Source organism: Amblyomma americanum, chromosome 3 (assembly GCF_052857255.1).
Source record: "Amblyomma americanum isolate KBUSLIRL-KWMA chromosome 3, ASM5285725v1, whole genome shotgun sequence".
Lineage (NCBI taxonomy): Eukaryota > Metazoa > Arthropoda > Arachnida > Ixodida > Ixodidae > Amblyomma > Amblyomma americanum.
Window position 1 is genome coordinate 165,399,377 of NC_135499.1, and position 10,818 is coordinate 165,410,194.

Sequence of the window (10,818 nt, forward strand, 5' to 3'; positions counted from 1 at the left end):
ACTGCTGAACTTCCAATAAATAGCACTGCGCACATTTAACACGTTCCTGTTGCCCAACTCATTAACTGACTGGAAAAGAAAAAGAAATGCCGGGCCAGCCGTAAGTTAGTGAAGCAAAGATAACCTATGTACGAACAGCCAAATGCACTACTCTCTTTAGCCTGCAGCCAGTCATTCAAAATATGCTGTCAGCAATACCTGCCGCCGTTCAAGTGCAGTGATTGCAAGAATAACCTTCCGACTGCAATTTTCTTACCATATTTATTGTATCAAAGATAAAACAATGATATACATAATAATAGGCAGAGAAGTTCAAGGGGATCCACCCAGCTGCTACCAGCGTTCCATTTCTGTCCCTATTTCGTTTGCTGTCAATGAGCGAAACCACTGTGACACCCGCACATGAAAGGCCATATCTCATTCTAATGAGCATATAGTTCCGACGCGTGCGATGAGCACCACACCGTGTTGGCTTCGTGCTGCGTGGCGAGAGTAGGGTGCATAGAGCATTTTTGGCTTCAAATCTTGTATGGGTTGTGAACTTAACTTCTGCTCAACGGATGCCGTCATTTTACGTTACGTGACCGTGAGTGAATTGTGCACAAGTAGCGCTCCTTAGCAAGGATCTTTAGTTCATGCTCAGGCAAGGGTCGTTAAACTGTTTGATATAAGAAAAGGCAATGTTTTGATCAAATGATTCACGGACCTTTTGAGCAGCTCTTACTTCTTAGTAGACTACATTATGCCCCTCATTTTATCTTCGGTTTGAATCTTGCCGAAGAGGCAGTTATTCTAAATTCGCTAATTGCCACTTCAAGTTTGAAAAACTCAATTAGGAATAAAAAAAGCGTTTCCACCTGAATTCTGGCCCCTGAAATCTAGAGTAAGATTTGATATTTTTTGTCATTTCTCTTTTTTTTAAGAGGGTACGAATCTTCTTTCTTTATTTCTCAGCAAATCTTCGGCCATTTTTCTGCAGCCCTGTACGGTAGGAATCAAGCGCCAGGAAAACAGTTCATAACAGCGTCCTCGATGCTAAAGCAATAAATCAACTGTTTCATTTTCCTTCCAAATCCTATTCATGGAAGCCAAATGCTTTCGATATAAAACTTTAAAGCGGCAAAGAGCTGTCACTTTTCGCACCGCATCAACCAATACAGTAGAGAGTTATGGCATAGCGCGGTCAGCTACCTTAATCCGCTTCCATGGGACGTCAGCGCGTATGCACAGATAGCCCTGAGGGAGCCAGATAGCTGCAGGTACCAGCGAGCTGTTGCGAGGTGCAAAATTTGTCATTCACCGTCACCGAAACACTATTCCTTGGCTACACGTCCGTGCAGAGGAACTTTGGAATACGTGATAGTAGCTGAGCATTTTACGGTTGGCAACCAAGAAGGCGCGCTTGTATACATGGTGCCAGCGTGCGCTCGGAACGGATTAGTTCGCTAAACCGTAGGCAGGCACTGGATTTGAGCGAATGTAAGGTACGCGTAGGAGTCACGGCCGACGCCATTGAATATTCAAGTCTGCCGTGCGTCACAGCACCCACGCACTTGCCAGTGCAGCCGTTTTGAGGCACTGTACGGCGTAGCGTGTTGCGGCATCAATTTGTCGAGACATCACGTGGCAAAATATTCATGGTACATCTCACAGACATGTAAATATCCCTAAAGCCTATACGTGGTCGCAGCCAAGCTATTCTTAGTTCAAACGGTACGTAATGTTGAAAATTCTCTGGATTTGTGACACGGATCTATAGTTAAGACCTTTACTTCTTGAGGTTCAGTATGAGTAGCGCCAACGTAGAAACTGTTTGCCTGTCAACTGAACTATTTTGAGTAGATGAAGATGTTGAAGAGTAGTGGCTGCAGTCCTTTCCATCGTTGCCATTACTGAGAACGTCAGGACTATCTCGAGAGATAGCTGATATGCATCTCTTCAAAGACGAAACGTGCGGTCGCTGTCTACATATGGTCACAAAATCTAAAGTGGTGTCCGTATAAACAACACCACTCTCATTTAACCTTGAAATGCCGCTGTAGGCGGCCCTGCGTTAATTCTGCGCGTTCTGTCGTTATATGCGAGAACTATATTATCGTGAACGTCCAACTCTTGCCTAAGGCATTCTGTAAAGAATGGCCGTAATTCTGAACTAAATAAGAATAAAATAAATAATCATTATTCATTATTAGTATATAATCAAATTTTCAAGGGGGACCGAATTAGTGGGTATAATCATGTAACTCAAGTAACACTCCTTTAGCACGCAAGAAAGAATACAAGTATTCGAAAGGAACAAAAATTTTAAAATTTGGCGAGATGAAAAGGTAATTTGCCCAACCAAAGTCGGCTTGTTAAATCACCTGCGCAGTGTCATGGTCTGACTCTTACGAGAGTTTCCAACTGCAATTAAAAGCACGCAACCTTTCGAGCGCTCAGTGGCCGCTTTAGGTCTTGCGGAGTTATTCATTCTGGCAAACTGTTTAGAAGGAGCGTTTTGAGCGATCACATCGCTAGTCAAAATCTTCCTGCATGTCCAACGTTGTTATTGTGTCTAGTGCGTGCGATCACTCGATTCCAACCACATCGTTCAAACCACAACAATGAACTTGTCATCACGTGCGAGCGCGCAAGACTGGAGTTAAACGGTGCTATAACTAGTCAAGTTATCACACTTGTCTGACGTCATTGCGATATTTTAGTTCGTTCCGTCACCGAACTCGAGTGCTGTCATCAAAACGTGCCTATGCAAAGTACGAGGTTGAAATAAAAGCAAATGGGGACACGCTGCCGGCGCTCCTATATTTGGCACAGTTGCACTCAATTTCGCCGCCCATTACCGTAACGCACACGCAATAATTAAGCATTCCCGTATTCCTTACGTGGCTCTCTTACGAAACCTTTCCCCGAAAACCGTGATCTCCAAATAAAAAAATCTCCCACGCGTGGTATACAGATGGCCCTTCACGCGGCATCTGACTTATTGCGTGCCAACAAAACTATTTCTCTGTCCTTCGTATCAGACACACGAGGCCCGCCCTGTATATACGACCCGTTATATGTATGCATGGCTGCCTCTCGACGGCGGGCAATCTGAGCCCGCTGCTCGTGCGCCCGTCCAGGAGCATCACCGGTTGAGACGTGCCGTAAACCGCAGCAGCAGCCGCGACCCGGGCACGTGACGCATGCAAAAGCGGCTGCGATAAAAACAAGAAATATTCCAGATAAACGAAAAATCCTAACGCACGATCTAGAGAGAATTGAAGGCGAGCGAGAAAAAAAAGAGACAGGGAAACGGCGTGGGACACACACGCCCCGCGGCTCGGCAGGAAACGCAGTGGAGAGGTGAACGCGTACCATGTATAAAATGCGCCACGCACGTCCGCGCCTTGTAATGGGTTGCCCCTGACGTGACTGGTGGCAGTGACGGCGGCGTCGCCGCGCTGCGAGGAGCAGTCCCGGCGCCCGCATAGCGAGCTCGGCCATTGTTCGAGGCCTGATCGACTCGCCGGGAATACAGTGCGCGGATGGTGGTGCCGAGGCGGTGACGACGGCGGTTTCCTGTGCGGTTTGTGGGCCGATCGTTTGGCCAATTGGCCGCATAGATAGATATGTATAGGGTGCATGCGTGCAGGAAGGTGGTATATAGCCGCTGACTGCTCTCTCGCTGACAGCGCGCCTTCCGGTTCTCTTCATTTCCTGTTCTTGCGGCGCGGTCGAGTACACGAGACGCCAACCATCTCAGGGGCTGTTGTTTATATATATGAGCCACTTTGTACCATCGCCGCATGCGTAGAGAGACGTGAATATATGTATCCGCAGTGGCTCGGATGCTGTACAGCCTGAGCTGTATACACTTATTCAAGATGAATCATAGAGCTGAATATTGAGTCGTGTTCAAGCGTGCGACAAGATGCATTTGTTCGTACAGCAGGATCGGGAGTTGTTTACAAGCGTGCGACTGAATGCCTTCGTATTTGTGGTGGTGAATGAGGTCACGCTAATGAAGGAAACAAGAAAAAGTGCGAATAACAAAGCTATTACATTGTTATTCTCTTCTCCCCTCGTAATTTGCTGAAAAAGACATCTCTCGGGTGCTAACTGCGGGATATGGCAGTCGGTGCGTTGGATGATTCGAATAGAAAATAGTCGAAGGAAAGCAATCGTGGCGCTATGTCGGTCAAGGTTGTTGCTGGGTTCAGGTTGGCCACTGCATAGCGTGAACCCGGAATGACCTCTCAGAACGTCGCTGGGTCATACGTGCTCGTTGTCGATGAAAGCGGATATTTTGATGGGATGCAGAGAGAGGGGGGGCAACAACGACTGTCTGCGTGACATTTCCAGATGCATAAGCACCGCCGGGGAGTAGGAGTCAAGACTCACGCAATGCTGTAGGTGTCTAGCGCCAACGCCTTATGGGCTCTGTCTGGTCTGTAGCTTTGTTTGTTCGATCCCGTACAATTACGTTTCCCTGCTACCGTTTTACAGGATGCCGATGATTCTGTGGGCTCTTCATTTTTCTACTTATTATTCTTTTGCCCCTTCTGCTTTTTGAAACCGACAGGAGTTGATTGCTTTCCGTTAACGTGCATGATTTCGCATTCACAGTATGTAGTTACTCGTAAGCGCCCTTCGGAATTTTTTTTCCAACGCTTTATTTAATTACTGGATTTTTCATGTTGCCGACTCGGGTGTCCCTTTTTCCATGTGATAGCTTCGTATTCTGAGTAAATAAATAAATGAAGCAAGAAAAACTACAAGCCATTGTACAGACGCTTCTAATCGCGGTCGTTTCCTAGCTGAGCCGTGATGACGATGGTGATGAACTTTAATGGCACAAGGGCAGCTCGGCCGAATGGCGCCATGGCAAAAAAAAATTTCGGCCTACTTAAGGCGTGGTGAAAGACCTGCTTTCCACTAATTTCTTCCCTCATAAGCCGAGCACCACTCCCGGGAAAGCCTGCACTCATTGCAAACCTGGGTACCCGGTGGCACTGGCGCTCGAACCTCGCCATGGAGAGTGCCCCTCGTATCGTTTTTTGTTGATCTTTATAATTTAGATGACACAAAAGCAGGACTTCTAGACGACTATATTCTAAAACTGAGTGCACTAAACTGTGCGATCATCCTCTTTTAAAGTGGAAGACTCATGACAACAGAAAAAAAGCGTCATCATGTGCGTCTTGTCGCTCTGAAAAAAATTGACATATTCGCACTGTACAAACTATATAGGTATACGCGCCTTGTATTTCCTCTAACAAGTACAAATAGGCCTGTAAAATAAATTAGGGAATAGGTCGAGTCCTTACAACTGAAGTACTTATTTTGTTTCTTTTTAAAGTGGGGAGAAGGCAGCGAAATACTTTCACTGCATGCTTGAAACAGATAAAAATCCTGTGCGCTTCTGGTTTGTTTAGATTAGTATTGCCTTTTTTAATCTCCATATCCGAACAGGATTCTTTTAAGAGAAAACTATCAAACGTAACGTGGATAAAAGTCATTTTTTTAATCGCAGAAATGGCCGTGTTAGAAGAGGTGATGTGAAAGCGCAAATAACTCAGTTGTTCTTTTACCCGGAAAAGATGAACAGTGGGCTGTGCACCACGCCTTTGTGGAAGGCCTCAAAAATTAATTTCATTCGCCTGCGGTTCCTTAGCGCACACCAAAAGTTTTAGCGTCCAGACGTTTCCACAATCGGCCTACTTTGAAGTGCGGTCGCTACTGGCAGGATGGAAGCAGTGAAGTGGTTCAAGAAAAAAAAAAAGAAAACAGTGAGAAAGATGTCCACTTAGAAGCGAGCACGGCAGCCACTGGCTCAGCACATTGTATAAAGTGGACTGTGAAGACAGTTTCTTGATATTCTTTTCTGACTCTAGTACAGCTAAAGGTACCGCGTTTTCAATTTCTGCTATCTTAATACAATAGATAAAAATACTTCTCTTTCTAGCTCCTGCTACAAGGATATATCGGCTTGTCCTGTCACGTCGAGATTACTATATAAGGTAATGGGACTTTTGATAACAGTATAAATTTGCTATATGTTTTATTTCCTATCATTCGATTACAAAAGGCACAGAGTTTATTTATAAAGATATTGAAGCATTAGGCGTATTACCAGGTCTAACGCTAAATATAGTAAACTACGCATGCCTGTAATAACATTTGACTTTCATCATGTTTCTTCCCCATTCACAAGTTATAATTTTTACTGGCAATAAAACCTCAAACACGATTACTCTACAGTTAAACTGAAGCTGCTACAGCGGGTATTTAAAGGAACAAAAACTGCACAATATTTCGTTCAGTCGTGAACGGGCTTTGGTTTTCGGTACTTCCAATAACGACCGGAAGTGAGGGAAGCGCTGTCTAATTCATACAGAAATCACTGACTGTAGCCTGTTCCGCAACGTAGTACCCATTTATGCAGCACTAAGTGCAAAAAAAAAAAAAATCTTGGACGATGGTCTCACAATAACATGGATGCTGTAAAAACAGGCTTTAGCAGCTGCTCTCCGCAAGTCTCTCTGCAAAGTGTACGCAAGGATGCTGTCAGTGCTTAAAAATATCCAGGATTTTTGTTCCGGCAAAGAATCGAACATACGAGCTACTTTGATTACGAAATTCTCCATTTCAGTTCATTTCACAGCCTCGCTTTATTATCAACAGATATTTTACGTAATGGCTCTTTACGTAAGAATGTTGGCTACAAATATTTTAGACTCTTTAGCGTAGAAGAAAAGACCTGTATTTCCCTTCGGTTTATTGTTGTTTTGCTAGAAAGAGTACCAGGGGCTTCATTCTGTAAGGTTTCTTTTTCCCGGTTCATTGTTCAGCACCCTCCTCATTGGTAGCGACTGCCTCTGACGGCAACGGATATAGAGCTGCAGTGTATGAGACCGCCGTCGAGTTGGTGCTTCCGCAAACACCTGGTCGTTTTGTTTACGCACGGCTTGCAATCACGCATCGAAACCGCATAGTGTGTCAGGCGGAACGATCGCGTGCTTTCCTGTTCTCTAAACGGAACTTACGAAAGCGCTTTGTTACGAAAGGGGTGCCGCTCACCTTCGTAGGCTATCCCTGGCCGAGGTCCCCGCAGAAGGAGCCAGGAGAGAGCGCAGCCCAGAATCCAGGCCGGCCAGCGGCGCCGCGCGTCACAACTCATGGCAGCCGGCGCCGTATCCAGTGCATGGGGTGCAAGACACGAACCGTCGATACGATGCCGAAAGCACGCGGCCCGCGCGCACCGGTCAGCAGCAGCAGCAGCTTCTCCGGGCACAGAGAGTGACGCCGCCCTTTCACTTCCCCAGTGACGAGAGAATCCGAGAGCGAAATCCGTCAAAGTGCGAACACGGCACTCACACACACCTTTACACGCGCGGGACGAGAAAGAAAATTAAAATTCAGAGAACTGCTGAAGTACGAAAAACTGCTCTCCGAGATCTCTGTCTTTTTTAGTTTTCCTAAATTCTCAGCGGCGCGCTATTTGGAGCGCCGGTGAGGAGCGAAGTGCTGCTGCCCGAAGCTGCGGCGTTGCTCCGGTGCCGATGAGCGCCAGCGGCGTCGAAGCCGGCGGCGAGTTGGAAGCGGTGGCGGCAGCAGCGGCGGCGAGGTCTAGTATGGACCACATCTCTCGCCGGCCACCCGTCAACAAGTGGAAGCAGCGCGGCCCCTGCCCGGCGAGCGAGGCGCTTCGACCGCTTTCGCCCTCACCTTCGAGGCGCACTCTTTTTCTCTCCTCCTCCTCCTTGTTCTGTATCCTCGCAGGGTCTCTTCCGGACGCCGGAGGGCGCCACCGAACGCGCGCGCACGCCGCGCTCACGGGAGGCGCCGTCGACGACGCAAGGCCGGCGAGGCACGCTGGCGTACAGAGACTACAAAAGCTGGCCGTGCCGGCCCCCTCGAAGCCACTGTGGCGGTTTCGGGTGGTGTGTCGTGTACTCCTCGATTGTCCTTCATTCCCTCTACCTCACTTCCCGTTCCTTGCACTCGCCTTTCCTGTCGTTTTTCCTATTTAGTCTTTTTCTTATCGCGAAGTCCGCCTGCTGAGGTAGGGACCGGATCGGTTTGAGTTCACGACGCCGAAGCACGCCAAGGTGTGTGTCGCTCGTTGTCAACGCGTTGCTATAGACGAAATGAGGGTCACTAGAAGCAGACAAAAACAACAAGCCCTCTCGAGGCGGCTGTAGTTGAGTGTGGACGACTGATGCACTAAGGCCTCTGCGACAACTTGCCTGGCGGGAAAAATGAAGGAAGCAATTATGTGATTTCGTGTGAGTGAATAACCATCAGCTTTTTTATTGGGAGAAGAAGTGGAAGTTGCTGTTGTTAGAGAGTAGGAAGTCTCGTGTACTGAATGTGGGACAGAGTACAGTTTTGGGGGTTCGGTTTGCGTTCCTTCATTATTCTGTTTTCGTCTCTTGCACACGCCCTGTAGAGATCAATAAAACAGATACCGATCATTCTTAATGGTCACGTATGTCGGCAAGCGTAGCGGTTCAGAAAGATGTTACTAGTGGTCATTTGCGGAACACGGATCCAACAAGCAATAGACATAAAATTTTGTTATATCGGGCCTATGTTTCCTCTTGTTGGCGTTCTAGTTAGTGAGACCCGGTTGTCTGCAAATGAATGCTCCCTCTCACGCACACCACACTCAGAGAACACGAGAAGACATGGGAGATCGAACGTTCGACAGAGAAAACAAGGACACGTGCATCTTGTGCTTGCCTGCGCCTACGAAGCTCCTATTTCCGTCCTTGATTCTACCCTCAATGCTTCCTGCAACAACAGAACAGAGAATGGCTCTTGCAAGTACTTCTGTATTCTGTACGCTGCGCAGGGGGAATTACAGGAGGCTGTGAACGCACTGTTCTTTGCGTGATAACGATGGTGATAACGATAAAAAAAAATAGGCACGTCCGTCATCTATACTAAACATGCGAAGCATTGTGCGTGCGGACGGGAAAATAACACCTTGCGGCAGGAGGGCAGTAATTTCGCTGTCGCTGACACCGATTGAACGCGCTATAGCAGCTTTCTGTTCGCTATGTCGGCTCTGTCTGGCTTGATCATATCTACTCAAAGCAACTCTCCGTGCGAACGCATTCGCACGCATTCATTACTTCTCTCTTGGTCGCGCTCGAAATGTTGTTTTCCCTCTTTAGTTCTGACGAATATGATTTCTCACTTGGTGCTTTTCGAGATCAGCCTTTGTCGTTGTTTTTTTTTTTATATCCTGCGAGCACGAGACGTGGGAAATATGCGCATAATAACAAAGGCAATCTAGCAAGTGAAATGGAGAAAGCATAAATAACATCTCACAGACCAATGCATTGCTCCGCTTTGTTTCGGAGCGGAGGCGCTGACACCAATCAATGGCACAGACGATAGCGTCCAGTACCAGGAAGTGGAGACGCATTCAGAGGCGACGCCTAGGGGGCGGGGGCGTCGCTAGCGTTTATCGAAATCACGATGCCGTTATTTAATCGCCTCTCCGTTTCTGCAAGCGACTGAGGTGCGAAGAGGGGGGGGGGGGGGGGGGGGTCACGGCATGAATGAGGCGATGGAATTGCTTCTCCTTTACTTTTGCCCTCATTCTTTTATCGCTTCCCAGTCGACGAAGTTGGCCGCTGGCTTTATTTACTTGCATTTCTGCGTCTCGCGCTTGAAAGCAGGGACTTTCGCAGTTTTTTTTTTTGTCTTTTCTACTTATTATCGACATCGAGTCTTACTATGCAAGGAGGAAGGACGGTTCTAATTAAACGTTATCTCCACGCTGCCTGGGAGTCGGAGCACTTTCCCGAGTCGCTGCTTTTTCATTTTTATTTTTCTTATATACTCCGTACGAAAGACATTATAAGCAGGTCGCCTGAGCTAAGCGCTCCTCGGGTGATAAAGCGTTACGAAAATAAAAGGCGCACGAAAGAGGCAGGAAATCTCGCGTTGATTACGCCATTACGAGATATACGCCTTGTCGACAAAGCTGTTCCTTGGTCGACCCCAAGCTGCCCCGCGCGCTGTTTGCTTTTTCGGCAGTTTTCCTTCAGCTTTGCCTGTTTCTGTTAAGTGCGCGTGCACGCGGTCATTTCGCGCTATGTTCTCACGAAGGCTGCATAAATTTCGACACTTTGCTGCGAAAGACCTTCATGTACATGAAAGCAGGCGACACTTCCGCTTAGATTTCTCTTTTCTTTTTTTTTTTTCCTCAAGACATTCTCTTAGTGCGAGGTACGAGTTTCACTGCTACCTCCCACGGTTGTTTACTTTCGGGGTAGCATAATAATCTGTATAAACTTACGTGACACTGCTTCTGCAGCCTGCAAAATATAGTTTCAGTTCGTTAAATGCTCCTCAAGTTTCTGGTGAGAAATATGGAGTGGACGTCTTGCATCGGAAAAAAAAGAGAGTTGGATTAATTACTTCTTAAGAACATGAGCCGCGCATGGCGCGCTTAGTTAAGTTCAGTTTTGTTAACGAAATATATTCTGGCGGTATATTTTACGCTCAGTTAATCATGGTTGCTGTTTTTGGTGTCGGAATAGCTGTTGCCATTGCAATAGCAACTATAGTTATTATTACGTGATCTGCTGTTGCCGGTCGTATACAGCTTGTGCTAATTGGTTAACCAATAGAAGCATTTGCCGGCGCGGCATAATTAGGACTAATTACAGGTTATTAGGGAATAAATGTAAAATGGTAGGGTTTTAATGCAGTTGAACTGAGTAGACGCGCGTGAGCATGTGTTTACGCTGACTGGCTCATGGTTTTGCTTTGAGGGGTCGTCGGCACGCCTGGTGACGATATCAGTTCGATAGTAGT

General features: G+C 47.0%; 1 protein-coding gene across 1 annotated transcript in view; it reads right to left on the minus strand.

The window, feature by feature from the left end:
- The window catches only part of LOC144125361 (roundabout homolog 3-like), a 316,643-nt gene extending 308,990 nt beyond the window's left edge, over window positions 1–7,653 (minus strand). The window contains exon 1 of the mRNA XM_077658675.1: window positions 7,063–7,653. Within this exon, the coding sequence (XP_077514801.1) occupies window positions 7,063–7,162 (100 nt within the window). The 5' untranslated portion in view covers window positions 7,163–7,653. The remainder of the gene's footprint in view (window positions 1–7,062) is intronic.
- Between the last annotated feature and the right edge of the window lie 3,165 nt (window positions 7,654–10,818).